General features: G+C 53.4%; 1 protein-coding gene across 3 annotated transcripts in view; it reads left to right on the top strand.

The window, feature by feature from the left end:
* Window positions 1-19,623, top strand: part of LOC124473569 (signal-induced proliferation-associated 1-like protein 2) — a 72,815-nt gene that overhangs the window by 11,812 nt on the left and 41,380 nt on the right. For all 3 annotated transcript variants that reach the window (XM_047029138.1, XM_047029139.1, XM_047029140.1), the window contains exons 2-4: window positions 9,504-11,284; window positions 14,187-14,314; window positions 16,020-16,208. In XM_047029138.1, coding sequence (XP_046885094.1) covers window positions 9,763-11,284; window positions 14,187-14,314; window positions 16,020-16,208 — 1,839 coding nt within the window. In that variant the 5' untranslated portion in view covers window positions 9,504-9,762. The remainder of the gene's footprint in view (window positions 1-9,503; window positions 11,285-14,186; window positions 14,315-16,019; window positions 16,209-19,623) is intronic.

The raw sequence follows: 19,623 nt of genomic DNA on the forward strand, positions 1-19,623 counted from the left end.
CATGGATGAACAGGCGTGAGGACAGTGTCTGGGCTCCATGGTTACGGTTGTACTACTGCTGCCCACTTCCTGGATCAAAGGGGTTCTGCTTGGTATACACAAACAGCTGTGTGTCCCGGGACACAGGCCTGAACTCAAAGTGCTTCCTTCTGGGCCGTCCCCCTTCTCAATATCAAACACTCCTCTGGAGGTTCTCTGGATGCTGAGAGACCAAAGGACCAGGACCAGAGAGCTGAACCTGGAGCCATCCTTCTGCTCTGCTCATCTCAATTGCGTCTTAAGTTTGGTCCACCCCCGCCTCCCCCTGCCTCCGAGATCCTCTCCTCCAGCCTCCTCTTCCCCCCTCCTCCTCTTCCCCCTCCTCCTCCTCCCCCTCCCCCTCCTCCCCTTCCCTCCTCCTCCTCCCCTCCTGTCTGCCTGCCTCTCAGCTAGGGCCTGAATGTGCTGGCTCAGCGTGGCGTGTGGAGGGAGGGAGGGATTAGCGCTGTGTAGAAAGCTGAGATTCCTTTCTCTCCCTTGTCTGTGTGAAGGCAGTCGTGGCTGCCGGCCTCACTGGTTCCATGCAAGACTGGGGCTGGGGCTGACACTAGGACAGGGGCTGGTGTTGAGGCTAGGGGACGGGTTGGGGTTGACACTAGGACAGGGGCTGGTGTTGAGGCTAGGGGACGGGTTGGGGTTGACACTAGGACAGGGGCTGGTGTTGAGGCTAGGGGACGGGTTGGGGCTGAGGCTTGGGCTGTGGTGGAGGGGGGGAGACACTGGAGGCTGTGGAGGAGCGGTTCGTGGTCGGGGCTGAGGCTCAGAGGCTGGGGCTGAAAGGGAGGCAGAATCAGTGGATGGATCTGCTGTTGACCCGGCCTGGCTAAAGTCCTGCCCTCATCCGGAATGTGCAGGTCACAAGGTGGGCTCTGCGTCTGCTCCAGGCAACAATACATGTTTTTCTTTCTTTCTCTTTTTCCTTCTTTCCTGTCAGCCAGATAAGCTTGAATGTCACGGTCTAACCCCCCTGGCTGCCCCCGCCCCCCACCCTGCCTTACATATGCTAATGACGCTGTCTCATTCAGCTGTTAGGGCTTTGTCACAAGGGGGGGGGGGGGGGGGAGGGGGGCTGGGCATTAGGGAGGCAGCTGTATGCATTTCATCAAATTGACTGCTGATAGCTGCCAGACTCTCTCTCCTGTCTCTCCCTCCTTCACTCTCCTTCTGTCTCCACTCTCCTGGTCTTGGTGGTAGAGTGGTAATGGAACCCAACCCCAGTTGTGATCAAGCTGAATCAGCTTCCAAACAAACTAGCATGGCTGTCAGGTGTGAACGGTCTCCGTGACAGCAGGATGTCTCCAGCTGCAGGCCTTCCCTGCTCCACCGTCAGCAGGGGCCGCTGATTAGACTCCAGGTGAAGAAACACGTGATGGATAGGTGTGGGTGCACTCAAACATGCTCTCCTGTTTCTCCTGACGCTCCTCCGGGTCTCTCTGTTCCCAGATGCCTCTCAGGAGTTCATCACTTTCCTGTGCCTGGTTTCTGTCGCCGCGGCGATGATAAAGGAGAGCACAACAAACTCTGAAGAGAAAACACGAGGTGGAGTTAGTGAAGTCAGAAACACGAGGTGGAGTTAGTGGAGTCAGAAACACGAGGTGGAGTTAGTGGAGTCAGAAACACGAGGTGGAGTTAGTGGAGTCAGAAACACGAGGTGGAGTTAGTGGAGTCAGAAACATGAGGCGCAGTCAGTGGAGTCAGAAACACGAGGTGGAGTCAGTGGAGTCAGAAACACGAGGTGGAGTCAGTGGAGTCAGAAACACGAGGTGGAGTCAGTGGAGTCAGAAACACGAGGTGGAGTCAGTGGAGTCAGAAACACGAGGTGGAGTCAGTGGAGTCAGAAACATGAGTGTCATGGTGTCATGGTTGGCAGGAGGAGGAGAGACTTATGTTGGCCCAGGACCCTCCTCTGGTCCTCCTCTGGTCCTCCTCTGGTCCTCCTCTGGCCCTCCTCTGGTCCTCCTCTGGTCCTCCTCTGGCCCTCCTCTGGTCCTCCTCTAACCCTCCTCTGGCCCTCCTCTGGTCCTCCTCTGGTCCTCCTCTGGTCCTCCTCTGGCCCTCCTCTGGTCCTCCTCTGGTCCTCCTCTGGCCCTCCTCTGGTCCTCCTCTAACCCTCCTCTGGCCCTCCTCTAACCCTCCTCTGGTCCTCCTCTAACCCTCCTCTGGTCCTCCTCTAACCCTCCTCTGGTCCTCCTCTGGCCCTCCTCTGGCCCTCCTCTGGCCCTCCTCTGGCCCTCCTCTGGTCCTCCTCTGGTCCTCCTCTGGTCCTCCTCTGGCCCTCCTCTGGTCCTCCTCTGGCCCTCCTCTGGCCCTCCTCTAGTCCTCCTCTAACCCTCCTCTGGTCCTCCTTTGGTCCTCCTCTGGTCCTCCCCTCCTCTGGTCCTCCTCTGGCCCTCCTCTAGTCCTCCTCTAACCCTCCTCTGGTCCTCCTTTGGTCCTCCTCTGGTCCTCCCCTCCTCTGGTCCTCCTCTGGCCCTCCTCTAGTCCTCCTCTAACCCTCCTCTGGTCCTCCTTTGGTCCTCCTCTGGTCCTCCCCTCCTCTGGTCCTCCTCTGGTCCTCCCCTCCTCCTCCCCATGTCCACCTCAGCCTTGCTCTGCTGCTAGCTGCTACTGAAAGCTGCTGGAGAGAACCACGTGTGTGTGTGATTATCTGGCCATAGCAACACCTCACCCCCCTGCCCCCACCCTGGGGAAGAGGAGGCTCCCGTTGGACAATGTGGTTTAGTTCAAAGGTGAGGGGTCGCTGGTAGCAGCTCTGCTGACTGGGGATAGAAAGGTCAGCATTTTAACCGTGAGCTGGTGAAGTCATCCCATGTTGGGATGTTGTTGTGTCAGTGGTTATTTGGCTGCAGAGTTGTAGGGGGGGGGGGGGGGTAATGCAAGCCCAGTTGCAACACTACCCAGTCCAGCCCAGACACGTGGTAGATATTACCCTACAAAAGGGAATCCAAATAATTTAGCATTCGCCGTTTCATTACGCTAAATGCTTAAGTTTTCATGAACTAAGCTCAACGGGGTAGAAACAGTCGTGAGCACTTGTTCTACAGAACTGGCTGGAACATTCCAGACTACCTTCCATCACCAAGCGTAACGGACAGGGGAGGGCAGAGCTGCTGGCAGGTGAGCTGTGGGTGGAAGGAGGGTTGAGGAGGGCGACCCTGGCTTCCTCCAGACAACATACAGCGCTATCAGGGCTCCTCTGTCTCATGTCCTCGACCCCTGACCTCGACCCCTGACCTCTCTGTCCCGTGTGCGCTGCTGTGCGTCGCCAAGACAGTTGTTTGGGATGGGCGGGAGAGGCAGCCCTGGTCACGGGTGGGGGGGGTGGAATTAGGCTGGACGCACAGGCAGACACACTCACTCTCACTCGCACTCACTCACTCACTCACTCACACACAAACACACTCTCTCACTCACAATCCTGTTACAAATGGCCCTTGTAGTTACAGAGTGGGGGGACTTGGTGAAGCCTGGTTTCCCAGGCCCCGATAATGAACTCTCAAGGATAAGATCACCCAATTAATTGGTCTTGGGGTTTAATTGCATGAATCTCTGAGAGCAAGTTCTGGCACAAATCCTTTTTTCTCCCCCTCCTCCTCCTCCTCGCTGGTTTTCTGTTCTCCCTCCCCCCTTTCTCCTCTTCCTCTGAGCCAGCTAGAGTGAAGAATAGAACCACTGGACTGGAACCTCCAGGGTTTATGACACTGCAGAAGCCTGGGTCTGGTTACACTGGCTCTCTCACCTGCTCCACCAACACCTACTCCTCCACCTTCTCACCACAAGTCTGAGGAATTTAATAATGTCCTGCCCTGACCCCTCCCTCCCCCTCACACACACACGCACGCACACACACACCACCTCAGTGATTGGATCCAGAGTCCTCTTCATACTCTGTTGTTTTTAATCTCTATGTAGAACTGACCATCTTGGTTTTCTCTGCGTCAGTTTGATCATATCTGCCGGTGGATCGCCCCAGAATGAGCTTCATGCTTTTGACGTGAGTTTACTGAGTCTAGTGGAGGATCACATTGGGGGGAAGTGGAGGATGAACAATGTGCCTTTAGGTCTGTTTGTTTTGCTGCTTCCCTCCCTGCGCCTGCTGAGGAGCCAGAGTGTGGGACACATCCAGCCCCCCCTGCCCAGCAGCTGCTGAGCTCTCCAGCCCTCCTCCCTCCACAAGCCTCAGTCTGACATGCTGTGTGCTTGGCCGTATGACAGAAACCATGAACACTGAAGCAATTACCTTGGCCTCCGACCTCTATTAGACCTCTAATTCAGGGTGGGGGTGAGGAGGCCGGCCTCTCCTCTGGATGGCACGGCTCCTCAGGGCTTAACCAGCACTTCCTGTCGGGGCAGGAAGTCAGCAGCATTAGTGAGGGTTGTACCACCAACGCTTGTTAAAGATAATAGTGTGTGATCACAGGCCTTCTCTGTCCCAGAGCGCTGAGTTGCTAGGCAGCCTTCACCTGGCGAGGCTAAACCAACATGGTTGGTTTGGGCTCTGACCCCAGACACACGGCCTGGACAGGCACACTCCCTCCCCAGGAGAAGTCATATAATCACCCCCAGTTGTCTCCTTTCACAATTTCATGCTTATTCCACCATGTCATTTAACCCGGGAAGGAGTTGAACCCATGACCTTAGGGTCAAGGTGTGGTTAAGATTGAACATGAGACAGCTCTGGGTTAGTGCTTGGTGACGGTCTTAGTAAGTCAGTCCAGTGGATGGCTAGCGGCCTGGCAGGGTCGGGGGATGTGCTGGCAGGGTCAGGGGATGTTCTGGCAGGGTGCAGGACGTACCTCCTGCGTATGAGATGGCCTGTAATCAGGCCACAATGTCACAGGATTATTTTAAGACCTGGCAGAACCTCCGGATGAGGGAGATGAAAGACAATCCAACACGCAGAGACAGAAAATGAGTTCATCACTGTAATTAGGCCTCTCTCTGCCTCTTTCTCTCTGCCTCTCTCTCTCTGCCTCTCTCTCCCTCTCTCTCTCTGCCTCTCCCTGTCTCTATCTCTCTCTCTGCCTCTCTCCCTGTCTCTATTTTCTACTTCTTTCTCCCTCCCTGTCTCTCCCTCTCTCCTCTCATTTTCTCAAGCATCCCTCTGTTGTTGATGATATCTATGCACGACTCCAGAGATGAGATGTTACCCTGTCAGAACAGCCAGGCCCGCACACAGCCTGCAGCTGCTGCTACACACACACACACACACACACACACACACACACACACACACACACACACACACACTGGGAAGGTTGATTTTGCTGATCAAGGAGCTTGTAACTGTATGGGGGGGTCTGTGTCAGACACAGTACAAGTGTATTCATTAATCACTGTCGTAGTGAAAGTGACAGACAAGGAGAGGGGAGGGGAGGGGAGGGGTGGTATGCAGGGGACCACCATGCTCTCAGGTTTACTCTAGCCTGTCTCATTGGGAAATAGGGAGCACCTCACCCCCTGCCTCACACCCTGCGTGACCCCTAAGAGGCAGGCCTGGAGAGGGAGACTGTAAACACTGACTGGACCGGACCTTTCCCCTCTCCTCACTCCTCCCCCGTCCTCTCCTTCCCTTGTCTCCTCCCACAGGGCTGTGCTATGAACACATCCTGACTCCACCCAGTCCTGCGGGTGCTGAGAGAGAGAGACCTGCTTCCAGTGTGATGTATTACAGCCAGAGAGAGAGAGAGAGAGAGACGGGGGGGGAGAGGGAGAGAGAGAGAGAGAGAGAGAGAGAGAGAGAGGGGGGGAGAGGGAGAGAGCGAGAGAGAGAGAGAGCGCGAGAGAGAGAGAGAGAGCGAGAGAGAGAGAGGGGGGGGAGAGGGAGAGAGGGAGAGAGAGAGAGAGAGAGAGAGAGAGAGAGAGAGAGAGAGAGAGAGAGAGCTGCTTCCAGTGTGATGTATTACAGCCAGAGCCTTCTCCATACAGCCAGCGCTAAGTAGTTAGTCACTGTCAGGAGGTAACACGATAGCTACTGGAGCCCCGGCTCCCACGTCAGGCTGGAATCCCTCAAACTAATCTGTGTGTGACTCCCAGCTCTCGTCTGCTGGGAGGCTGCTGTTGTGTTTGGGGATTAAGAGCAGCTCGTCTGCCATGTTGTGTCTCCCCTCAGCCCGTGTCCCTGAGTGCGGCCGTTAATGAAGTTATTTGCACTGCTGGCTCAGCACGTCAGCCCTGCTCTCAACCTGGGTGTAGAAACAGGGCTAGGTCGTCGCAGGCTGAACACAGGGTTCCTCTCAAACAGGGTTCCTCTCAAACAGGGTTCCTCTCACAGGGTTCCTCTCACAGGGTTCCTCTCACAGGGTTCCTCTCACAGGGTTCCTCTCACAGGGTCTAGATACATCTCTCTGGATGCAACCAGCGTGGAGTCAAATGGTGCAGCTTGTTAAAGTGGACACTCTTCTCTCTCTCTCTCTGTTTTTCTTCATCCCTCTCTTTCTCTTTGTTCCTCCTCCTCCTTCTCCTTCCCCCACCCTATCTCCCCCCTCTCTTTATCCCTCCCCCTCCCTCCCCTCTCTGCCAGATGGATGATGTTATTCTGAGGAACTCTGAAGAGCTTCTTCCTTATTGTACTGACACAGCGCTGCTTCCTGCAGGCATAACTAATCAGATTCATATCACGTCCCTTTCCCACTCACCGTCTACTGACGGGACGCCCTGTCCATCCAGGACACCGTCTACTGACGTGTCTACACTCCCTCAGGATTTTCTTTTGGCATTGCTCTTCAATCAATCATCTTTGTGTAGTGAGGAGGTGGTTTGGTTATGTGTGCGCCTATCAATATTACAGTGCAGACAATGTATTCATAATTTACAGAACGGACTGTGTCATCCAGGGTGAATCCCTCTGTACTGTGCACGCTGCCTGGAAGCCCTTGGTCTTCTCTCCTCCACACACACAGTCCTCCACATCTCCAGCAGCCCGTCCTGCTGTGTGCTTCTGTTGAGACAGAACGTATGACAGTAACGACCAGAGGAGGAGAAGATGAGGGACATGTTAGCTTCACGGTCATCTCTGCTTGCACTGTTTACCATGCTGTTGATATCATAGTAAACATTTGCCAGAACGGGTGTTTAGATGGTGTACAGACGTGTCTGTGTGTGGGTCTGCTGTGTGTGTTGGGTCTGCTGTGTCTGTGTGTGGGTCTGCTGTGTGTGTTGGGTCTGCTGTGTGTGTTGGGTCTGCTGTGTGTGTGTTGGGTCTGCTGTGTGTGTTGCGTATCTTGATGCAGGACACATATTCCTCCTGCCTGTTTATCCTGCTGGATGAGAGACACATAAACACAGCCTGCTGCTGTCTGTAGCCTGTTTGAGAGGCTGCAGACGTGCCAGGCCCAGCCCAGGGAGAGGGGCCTGGTCTGGGCCTGGGTCAAGCCCAGGGAGAGGGGCCTGGTCTGGGCCTGGGTCAAGCCCAGGGAGAGGGGCCTGGTCTGGGCCTGGGTCAAGCCCAGGGAGAGGGGCCTGGTCTGGGCCTGGGTCAAGCCCACGACACCTTTATACCCACCGTAGCAATGATCGTGTCATTAATGGGGGATTAGAACCCTGACCGCAGAGAAACAAGAGCAGTTTGAAGCGTGTGGGTTTCTGTGATGAGTTTCCTGGATGGTTTGTGAGGTTGTGTCAGCAGTGTGGTGGACCACAGGGCTGCAGAAACAAGGGAAACACATCAAGTCCACCTCTGACCCTGTTGTGGTGTGGAGGCAGGTAGCTGGAGGCAGGGAGCTGGAGGCAGGGAGCTGGAGGCAGGGAGCTGGAGGCAGGGAGCTGGAGGCAGGGAGCTGGAGGCAGGGGGCTGGAGGCAGGGAGCTGGAGGCAGGGAGCTGGAGGCTGGAGGTGTTGTAGTGATCTAATGTCCCGGGAGAGAGCCCCCTGCTTCCAGCCCCCTCCCTCCAGCTCCCTGCCTCCAGCCCCCTGCTTCCAGCCCCCTCCCTCCAGCTCCCTGCCTCCAGCCCCCTCCCTCCAGCTCCCTGCCTCCAGCCCCCTGCTTCCAGCTCCCTGCCTCCAGCCCCCTCCCTCCAGCTCCCTGCCTCCAGCCCCCTGCTTCCAGCCCCCTCCTTCCAGCCCCCTGCTTCCAGCCCCCTGCCTCCAGCTCCCTGCCTCCAGCCCCCTGCCTCCAGCCCCCTGCCTCCAGCTCCCTGCCTCCAGCTCCCTGCCTCCAGCTCCCTGCCTCCAGCTCCCTGCCTCCAGCTCCCTGCCTCCACACCACAACAGGGTCAGAGGTGGACTTGATGTGTTTTCCTTGTTTCCTTTTAGGTAGTGTCAGTATCACTTTAACTTGATTGCATTATTATGCACCTGATATGTGAGCTAGGTTCTGTATAGCAGGTGGTGTAGACGCCAGGCTTGTTTTCTGGATGGAAAAGGAGAGTGTGTGATTGTGTCTGGCATCCCTCCCTGGAGGAAACCAGAGTGTGTGTCCTCGCTCCGCCGCTCATTACTGCGCCGTGTTCCCGCCTGGCGTCACACAGAGCCAGCTGTTCTCATCATCCATGCCGTCTCTGTCATCCATGCCGTCTCTGTCATCCATGCCGTCTCTGTCATCCATGCCGTCTCTGTCATCCATGCCGTCTCTGTCATCCATGTCATCCATGCCGTCTCTGTCATCCATGCCGTCTCTGTCATCCATGTCATCCTTGCCGTCTCTGTCATCCATGCCGTCTCTGTCATCCATGTTATCCATGCCGTCTCTGTCATCCATGCCGTCTCTGTCATCCATGCCGTCTCTGTCTGGATGTGAACTGTGCCGCTGTACATGATGTTAAATATTTACCAGCTAATCCTGCTGTAGAGGCTGTGTTTGTGGGTATATTCACCATCTTAGGGGGGTCATATGGCTGAGTGGTTAGGGAGTATGGCTATTAATCAGAAGTTTGCCGTTTCGATTCCCGCACGTGCAAAATGACGTTGTGTCTTTGGGCAAGGCACTTCACCCTACTTGCCTCGGGGGAATGTCCCTGTACTTACTGTAAGTGGCTCTGGATAAGAGCATCTGCTAAATGACTCAATGTAAATGTGACCCTCCTGTAGAGGCTGTGTTTGTGGGTTAGATGATGTTAGCTACAAACCATCAGAACAGAACTGCCGAACGTTTGGGTGAACATCTGGACTCTCCTTGGTACAGATCCCTCCACCACCATCTGCAAAACATTGACCTAAAGCACTAAGATGTGCAGCTATCTCAGTATACACCCAGAACACTGCAGACTGGTCCCAAAGTGAACTCCTTAACTGGTGTAAACGGCATGCCTCAGTAGCGGCCCTCATGCTCTACCTCCCAATCCACAACCATCCTTCCCTCTTGTTGGGAGCTGATCCTGTCATGACGCTGTAGATTAGAAAATGCACTCACACATGTCTTGTATTTCTGTGCCATTTTAGAAAGGGTGCTTCTTCTCAGAGTCCTGTCCAGTAGAGGGCTGGTGTCGGCCTTGTCTCAACATGCTCCTGTGTGTTTTCTTTGGCAGATCCAACTCTTCCAGCTGTTGGGGCTCACGCGTGGGCTTGCAGAGGGGAGCAGAATCGTCCTGGCTCAGGGCTTCTCAGACAGTCGTCGCTCTCATCCAGACTCCTGTCCATCCAGGTGACGGACGCACCCAGCGAGCGATGGACTTGTGCTGACTTGGCTCGTTGCCTCATCCCTGCCTCCCTCCTCTCCATGACTGAGTGACCCAGTGGGATGGAGAGGGCTGCAGAGTTAGAGCTCCCTGCGGCCGCCTGCAGGATATGAGTGTTGTGAGCCCTGAGACGGACCACGTGTGGAAGCTGTCTGGTTGCCCGGGAGACGCGTCTGGTTGCCCGGGAGACGCGTCCAGAGCCCTGCAGGCTGACGAGCAGCTGAGCCGCAAGCTGAAAGCCCTGAACGGCAGCATGGGCCCCCCGGCCCCCGCCCCGGGGAAGCCTGACGGAGGGGGCAAGACCAACGGCACCCCGGCCATGCCCAAGATGGGGGTGCGAGCCCGGGCGACAGAGTGGCCCCCCAGAGAGAAGGGCTGGGACGGGCGGCCCTCGCCAAACTACGAGAGCGTCATTGCTGCGTTTCAGAATGGCCAGCCGGCGGACCAATCAGGAGAAGGAGCGGAGCAGGGCGACGCCCCTCCTCCAGACTCGGACTCCAAGTACTCCCTGAGTGACCTCCTCAGCCAGTCCCCACTGAGGGCGCTGCACCCCATCCGCCAGCGCAGCAACAGCGACGTCACCATCAGCGACATCGACTCGGAGGACATCATGGACCAGAACGCAGTCAACCCCAACACGGGGGCATCGCTGCACCGAGAGTACGGGAGCACGTCCTCCATCGACCGGCAGGGCCTGGCTGCGGACGGCTTCTTCACCATGCTGAGGGGCTACCGGGTGGACGGCCTGGACCCCCGCAGCAGCCCCCCGCTGGGGTTCCCCGAGCTGCTGCGCTACGACACCGCCCTGTCCCCCAGCCTGCTCACAGCCGCCCAGATCGCCCGCGGCGAGATCGTCCGCCTGGGGAACTACGACTACGTGGACGCCTCCCTGCTCTACGGCCGCGAGCGCGACAAGAGCTTCATGAGGCGCCTGCGATCGGACTCGTCTGAGACCACGTCGCTGTTCAGGAAGCTGCGTAGCATCAGGAGCGAGAGCGACGCCTTCCGGCTCTCCCTGGAGCAGGACGAGCCCCGGACGCTGGGCTTCCAGAAGTGCTTCGCCCACTACGACGTGCAGAGCGTACTGTTCAACATCAGCGAGGCGGCGGCCAGCAGGGCCAACCTCAGCCAGAGGAAGAACACCACCACGGGGGCCTCGGCTGCCTCACAGTACCAGCAGGGCCCCGGGGCCGGGCCTGGGGCTGGAGTTGGGGCCGGTGCTGGGACAGAGGGAGGCGTGGTGGGGGGAGGGAGCAGTGGAAATGCCCCCGTGTTTGAGTCTCCCATGGGCAGCCGGGAGGACCTGAACCCCAAGGAGAACCTGGATGCAGACGAGGGGGATGGGAAGAGCAACGACCTGGTCCTGAGCTGCCCCCACTTCAGGAACGAGGTGGGGGGGGAGGGGGAGCGCAGGATCTCCCTGTCCCGGGCCAACAGCGCCGGCTACAGCGGCGCGGGGGAGAACTGCTCCTTCGAGTCGTCTCTCAGCTCCCACTGCACCAACGCAGGCGTGTCGGTGCTGGAAGTGCCCAGGGAGAACCAGGCCATCCACAGAGAGAAGGTCAAACGCTACATCATCGAGCACATCGACCTGGGAGCCTACTACTACCACAAGTACTTCTATGGGAAAGGTAAGACCCGCTGACCCAGCACAGCCGTCTGCATGTCCCAACATGGGGGATGACTGGAGCTGCATGAGGGACATGTCTGTTCAGAATCTGTTCAGCTTTCCTTCTGGCCACAGATCCCCCTCAGCCAGGGCTGGGTGTGCTGTCTGTAGCCCTGAGAGAGGAGTTCAAGTGGAGGATCCTCTGTTCTGGAGAGTCATACAACTGGATGACCTAGTTATTTCCAGAGGGCCTGAAAAGATATTGGGGCAGGAACAATAGAGGTCCTGTGTTGGGTGTGAGAGTGTGTGGGAGGGTAGCGGTCGTGTTCTCCTTGTGAAGGCGCCCCTGGAGGAGCTGTGATTAGTCAGGACAAGGAGCACTGCAGCTGTTTCTCCTGGGGCCCGGGAGAGCTGTGTGTGTGTGGGTCTGTGTGTGTGTGTGGGGGTGTGTGTGTGTGTGTGTGTGTGTGTCTGTGTGAGCGCCCCTCGCCTGGAACCTGAGGGTCAATGAAACCACAGCAAGGTCCCAGTGCTCCTCATTAAAACACCTATGTGTGTGAATGTAGAAAACCCAGCCCTCAACCCCCCCCCCCCAGCTCATCACAGTGGACTGAGTGTTTGAGAGGGTCTGGGTTTGGTTGTCTGTTTTTGGGACTCTCAGTATATTGGGTTACCCATTCATAAGCCCCCCTCCACGTTCCCCAAAACAGCTGCTCCACCTTTCACATTGGGAAGATGCCTGAACTTATTCAGGACACTGTGGAACGTGTGTGTGTGTGTATGTGCAGAGATGGCAAAAGGTACACACATCCTTCACTCAAGTAGAAGTACAGATACTCATGTTTAAAAATATATTTTCTTTTACCTTTCCAAGGTTTTTCCCCCCCACACAGTGAGGAGAGCAGAGAAGCCTACAACAGAGTAAAGCATAGCAGAGTACAGTAGAGTATAGCAGGGGGGTATTCCAGAAAGTGGGTTCAACAAACTGTGAACCTAACCCTGAACTCTGAGTTGAGTATGTTAAGCGCGGACATGATAACTATTAAAAGCCAACATCAGTGGAGCTCCGATACCAGGATTTACCATGGCACCCGGTGACAAAAAACGTTGTCCTACTTCACCACACTTCAGATGTAAGTTTTATCACGTGTTTATGGTCAATCTGAGCACACATTCTGGAAAAAAGCAACACGGCTGTAGCAGCGTAGAGACAATTACTGCCGAGTCAATGCATACATTTGAATTGTCATTGTCCATTAATATTACAGGAGAAATTTGCTGTGAAATTTGGCCTGATTCCAGGCTGGAACCAAAACCAATTTTAGATCATCACATAACCTGTTTAAATGTGTTCCATTAACTAAAAAATTCACATTTTAGAATGAAACGTTAACTTACTAACGACCAACCCTAAACCCAGATTGTATATTACATAACCAATCCAGTGCGTGCCGTTTTCTTCAAGGTGCCCAAGTGTCAAAAGTGTTTTTCAAAAAAAAAAATCTTCACAGTTTAAAGACGGAATATACCTCACGCTTTTAGCATCTGTATGTTTAATTTAGAGCAAGAGTCTTTCATCACCTCTGCTGAAGAATACCTCTCTCGCTAACACCCCCCAGACAATAACACACACAGACACACACACGGACACACACACAGACACACACACACAGACACACACACACAGACACACACCATGTCACCACTCCAGAGCAGGCTTTTATCGCGCCGGCTTCAGGATTGATTGTATTGATTCTCCTGGCGTGTCCTGTCGTCCCCTGGAGGACACTGCAGCCACATACCAGACCTGACATGCTCAGTAGAGCCATGAGGCCATGAGAGACATGAGGACACCTTACCTCTCTGGTAGGGCACATAGAGGGACACCTCACCTCTCTGGTAGAGCACATAGAGGGACACCTCACCTCTCTGGTAGAGCATATAGAGGGACACCTCGCCTCTCTGGTAGAGCACATAGAGGGACACCTCGCCTCTCTGGTAGAGCACATAGAGGGACACCTCGCCTCTCTGGTAGAGCACATAGAGGGACACCTCACCTCTCTGGTAGAGCACATAGAGGGACACCTCACCTCTCTGGTAGAGCACATAGAGGGACACCTCACCTCTCTGGTAGAGCACATAGAGGGACACCTCCCACATCCTCTGACCTTGATGTCTGTTCAGGTCTAGTCATCATGGCTCTGACTGGGATTAGACACTGTTGATTTTAGGCACTGTGTGTGTGTGTGTGTGTGTGTGTGTGTGTGTGTGTGTGTGTGTGTGTGTGTGTGTGTGTGCGTGTGTGTGTCTGTCTTTGTGCGTGTGTGTCTGTGTGTGTGTCTGTGTGTCTGTGTGTGTGTGTGTAAAACAAAGCTCCTGTCACTGCCTCTCTTATCTGCATGACGACACACACTCACACATACACCCAAATACACACACTCTCACACACACCCTCCTGCATTCTCTCACTTATTTAGAGAGAGCAGAAGGGAAAGAGTATGTTTCTGTCATCATTCTCAAGATCTTTAATAACCTAGTTTAAGGATTTTCCCCTGTTGTCATCTCAATACACAGTTGATGTTTGCCTATCACACTGCGTACCCTTTCAAATTGTATTGAACCTGAAAATACACTTCGATCTCTGAGAGCCAGCATATTGGCGGCGGTCGACAAAAACACGTTTTGTTACCATAACAAAGAGAATGGGGTCAGAGACCATATAGGGGGGTTCAAATCCCCCCTGGTTCCCTGCTGGGCTGTGTGTAATCCCTGTGCACAGAACCAACTGGATTTTTTACTTCAATCAAATTTGTGTTTTGTACCTGTGTTCGATGTGGGAGGTTTGTTTAAAACTGTCTTCTGTTCGGATTTCAAAACAACTGATGTTAAATTAAAAAATCTAACATGTGGATGTGTCTCTCCAGAGCACCAGAATTATTTTGGCGTGGACGAGAACCTGGGTCCTGTGGCCGTCAGCATCCGCAGGGAGAAGCTGGACGAGGGGAAAGATGGGACGCAGTACAACTACCGGGTCACCTTCAGGACCAGCCAGGTAGCACACCCTTGCTCAAGCAGGGTCTGCTCTGCTCTGTGGGCTCAGAGCAACACATCATGAGTGCCAACGTTTTTACAAGCAACTTCATTGAGGGCTTCACATACATTCATAAAAAAAACTGCACCTAACACACTTCCTCAAGGAAGACAAGGAAGAACTCCCAGTGAAACTCAGAGAGAAAACAGTGTTAGAACCCTTGTGAGGAGCAGATCAGAGAGGGCTCCTCTCCTCCAGAGACGGTCGGAGACACAGAGAGGTGCAGACCAGAAGCTGAGCACAATCTTGTGGCAAGAGTAGAGATAAAACATCTAAATGTGCGAGTGGATGTTGAAACCCAGTGTAGAGGAGGTAAGCTCGGTCCAATGGAAGCCACCCAGACCTCAGTTTTGCGCTGTTCCACTGCCCCCTGATATGGTCACGGAGTCGTTCCTCTCACTCAGCCAAGTCAAGCACACTGATGCAGTGTCCGTCAGAGGATATGGACAACTGTCCACACACGCACACACACACACAATTGTACCCAAACATACACTGAAATGATCTGAACACACCAACAAGCATACACACACATACATAAGCACACACACTCATACACAAATGCACACATGCAACCACCCACAAAATCTGAATCAGTCCTCCTGTCACACACACACACACTCAGAGCAATGTTCTCAGTGATTTCCTCTGGAGGGCCCTGTCCTGAATAATTCAGGTGAGATGGATGCATCAGACAGGAGAGATGTCACTCATAATCAAAGCCAGTGTTAGTTTGAAGCTCCTCCCCAGGTAGAACAGTGGATGTGGGCTGTCAGAGACACAGGCAAGGTTCAACTAGCCAATCACAGGGATGTCTGCCCCAAACACCTTTCTCTCTCTCTCCATCTTTCTAATTCTCTCTCTCTCTCCATCTTTCTAATCCTCTCTCTCTCTCCCTCTCTCTCTCTCTCTCTCTCTCTCTCTCTCTCTCTCTCTCTCACACTCTCACACTCTCTCACACCCAGTAGTGAACGGGAATCTGCCTTTTAGATGAGATGCTCTGTAAGAGTCATTGACTGCTAGTGGATAGAGCCCCGGGCTGAATGGATGAGTCAGGATGTGTGTGTGGCTGTAGTTCACACTCAGGGGGGGGGGGGGGGTTAATGCCATTTGGGTCGATTTGTACTGGCATCTTAATGGGGGGGAGGGAAGTAAAACACTACTTAACATCCACTACACAGTTAGCCTGTCTTTAATATTTAGCAGGCTGGAGCCTGCAGGGGGACTGTGGTGAATGAACCAGCTGAGTGGTGCTGAGAAGTGATGCCCCAAATAGAGACGGAATGTCGTAGTAGATCGAAATTGTTACTTTCACACTTCATATCAGATTAAAATAATCACGAGTGAGATGATTCATAGCATTAGATCATTATGCAGAACAGAATGCATTGTTCCCATTAGCTAAGCTCATAAGATGTTCTGGTTATTAAAATTGTTTTTTATATATATTTCTTTGGTTGTTAAAAGTCACATTTCTAACTTCACCGGAAGTTGTAGACATGGCCAATGTTCCTCATGAGAAGTTGTACACGTGGGTTAGTGTCGATGTTCCCCATGAAAATTTCAGGAACAGTCTGTAGTTACTAGCCACATCTCAGACACTGAGCAAAAAAGACTACTACTAATAATTGACTGTCTTTCTCTCACTCCATTTCTCCCTCTGTAGTTGACGACCCTCCGCGGGGCCATCCTGGAGGACGCGGTGCCCTCCTCGGCCAGGCACGGCACAGCTCGTGGCCTGCCTCTGAAGGAGGTTCTGGAGTACGTGATCCCAGAGCTTAACATCTCCTGCCTGAGGCTGGCCCTCAACTCCCCCAAGGTCCCTGAACAGCTCCTCAAAGTGGACGAGCAGGGGGTGAGTCTCTAAGGGCTGGGAGGAGGGGCTTGAGGAGGGGGTGAGTCTCTTAAGGGCTGGGGGGAGGGGCTTGAGGAGGGGGTGAGTCTCTAAGGGCTGGGGGGAGGGGCTTGAGGAGGGGGTGAGTCTCTAAGGGCTGGGGGGAGGGGCTTGAGGAGGGGGTGAGTCTCTAAGGGCTGGGGGGAGGGGCTTGAGGAGGGGGTGAGTCTCTAAGGGCTGGGGGGAGGGGCTTGAGGAGGGGGTGAGTCTCTTAAGGGCTGGGGGGAGGGGCTTGAGGAGGGGGTGAGTCTCTAAGGGCTGGGGGGAGGGGCTTGAGGAGGGGGTGAGTCTCTAAGGGGCTGGGGGGAGGGGCTTGAGGAGGGGGTGAGTCTCTAAGGGCTGTGGGGAGGGGCTTGAGGTTTGGAGTCTAGGAGCTGAAGCTAGTGCCTAGTCAGGGTTTCCCGCAGCACTTTGCAGCTAAGGCAGCTAACCCTAACCCTAAGCAACACATGCCTGGTTCCCTGGCTCCCAGGTGAAGGCAGAGGACCACCAATTTCACGCTAAAGGTGAATCAATATGAATCCCACAGTGTCTGACATCGATTTCTCTGAAATGCTCTTTCTACTGAGGACATGCACACAAGCCCCTGAGTAATACCCTTCTGACAACTCACTTGGTCTGGCCAGGCGGCTGACTAGCTGTTCTGCAAGGATGTCAGGGGAAGCTGTCTGCATTATCTCTCTCTGAATGGACTCGCAGCCGCCTGAATCCTCCGTATTTATCGGTGCTGAAGAAAATCCCCCAATTGTGTGATCTTAAGCTCTTTAATTTCTCTTTTAATGAAACAGACAAATGGACGGGGGAAGGAGGGGGCTGTGATGTGTGATCATCTGACTGTCAGAGGATCTCCTGCTTATTAGAGGAGTTGGGTTTGTTAGCCGAAGCCAGCCTGCTACTGACAGGGGGAAGTCTCATCATGGAACGTGTCCAGGACGTTCCCTAGATCAGTGGTTCTCAACATGGGGTCCCCAGACTCCTAGCGGTCCGAAATAATTTGCCATAAATTTTAACATTGGAAAATGGTGCTGTATCATTAAAAAGTGAAAAATATTTAATACCTACAGATGGGGACCATTTACAGCAATAAAACAAGCATATTGTGTCCAGTTAAGAGCACAAAGGGTATGCTGAATGGGTGTTACGATTAAGGGGGGGGTCATTTAAAAATGTTCACCCCTGTAAGGGGTCCCTGGTCCCCAAAACTTTGTCTGTTCATGCATTCTATTACAGTATCACAGTGCGTTCTAATACAGTATCACAGTGCGTTCTAATACAGTATCACAGTGCGTTCTAATACAGTATCCCAGTGCGTTCTAATACAGTATCACAGTGTGTTATAGTATTCAGTGTGTTGACAGCAGAACGCTTACCAGACAGGTCATGCAGGCGTCTCTGATAGCATCTTGATGTACTTAATAGTAGCCAGAGGGAGTCCAGCCTGGAGACAAAAACCTGCTGGTCGATATTACACGTGGGTGTTGGTTCACTGTAGTCTGCCTGGCGTTATAAACCTCCCACACATCTTGGAATGAGATTCAGACAGACAGACACTGGGATATCAAACATAACCCCTGGTACAGCAGTGTGCATGTTAACCACTGAATAACGAATGAGAGCTGCTGTAGGGGAGTCCCTAAGATTCAGAATCCATCACTTGGAGCTCCTGGATGAGAAGCCTCCTGGGGTCCAGCCCGGGCGAGGCCTCTAGCGCCACACCCTGGCAGAGATCCTAAATAGCTCCCACCAGAGCTGGAGAGGAGGCTGGGTTACATTAACATTCAGTGTTTTTGCTTCTGTTTTCATCATTAATGCCTGGCGGTGCTGGAGAGAAGTGTTAGAGGTGGCAGGCCTGGATTAATGTGGATTTTGGCTTTGACTTTTCACTGGCCTCTGATGTGCTGTAGTGGGTAAAATGATGACATTCAGACCAGAAGCTTTAGATTAAAGCTCAGATCTAGTAAAATCTGAGGGAATGGGAGAAATATTCTGTCTCCTGAATGTAGCTGGGAGAGACAGAAATGCCTGATCATGCAGATGCAAATGTCGCAAAATGTCGATAATGCAGAATATCACCCAGACGTAGAGTGTGTACGCTTGTGTGTGTGTGTATGTGTGTGCTAGCAGGCTCCAGTACCCCTTCAGGACACAGGACAGGCTGAGAGACGCTGTTGAGTGAACCAGCCCATTGCTGAGCCCCACTGGGCCCTAGCTTGGAGGGGTGGAGAGAGAAAGTAGTCCCTGCAGCAGTGATCAGGCTCCTGGAGTAGTTTGAGATCACTACTCCACAGTCAGCTGGCCGTGCAGAGATGCTCTAGGTAAAGCCCAAAGCAAGGGGCCAAGGCTGGAAGATTTAAATGATAGATGATAGCAATCAAAACACTATCATTATGAAGAGAAACTGTGAATGTAAATGTCATTCCATTGTGCCTTAACCAAATGTCACTTCAGATAGTCACCAAAATAAAAATTGCTGTCATTAAATCCCTCAAATAACAGAAAGAAATGTCACGGTTGCGTCCCATTTTAGGTTCTACAGTGTAGAGGATGAAAGGGAAAGGGGACTGATCTACCTTGCAAAGGTACCTTTTAGTTTGGGTTGTACCCTGTCCCCTCAGTCTGGGCTGGGCTGGACATGGAGCAGCTTCATGGCTGAGAGATGACTGTGTTCAGGTCACCTCCAGATGATAGTGACTGTGTTCAGGTCACCTCCAGATGATGGGACTGTGTTCAGGTCACCTCCAGATGATAGTGACTGTGTTCAGGTCACCTCCAGATGATAGTGACTGTGTTCAGGTCACCTCCAGATGATAGTGACTGTGTTCAGGTCACCTCCAGATGATAAGGACTGTGTTCAGGTCACCTCCAGATGATAGTGACTGTGTTCAGGTCACCTCCAGATGATAAGGACTGTGTTCAGGTCACCTCCAGATGATAAGGACTGTGTTCAGGTCACCTCCAGATGATAGTGACTGTGTTCAGGTCACCTCCAGATGATAAGGACTGTGTTCAGGTCACCTCCAGATGATAATGACTGTGTTCAGGTCACCTCCAGATGATAGGGACTATGTTCAGGTCACCTCCAGATGATGGGACTGTGTTCAGGTCACCTCCAGATGATAGGGACTGTGTTCAGGTCACTTCCAGATGATAGTGACTGTGTTCAGGTCACCTCCAGATGATAATGACTGTGTTCAGGTCACCTCCAGATGATAGGGACTGTGTTCAGGTCACCTCCAGATGATAGTGACTGTGTTCAGGTCACCTCCAGATGATGAGACTGTGTTCAGGTCACCTCCAGATGATAGTGACTGTGTTCAGGTCACCTCCAGATGATAGTGACTGTGTTCAGGTCACCTCCAGATGATAGGGACTGTGT

Source organism: Hypomesus transpacificus, chromosome 11, assembly GCF_021917145.1.
Source record: "Hypomesus transpacificus isolate Combined female chromosome 11, fHypTra1, whole genome shotgun sequence".
NCBI classification, from domain to species: Eukaryota; Metazoa; Chordata; class Actinopteri; order Osmeriformes; family Osmeridae; genus Hypomesus; species Hypomesus transpacificus.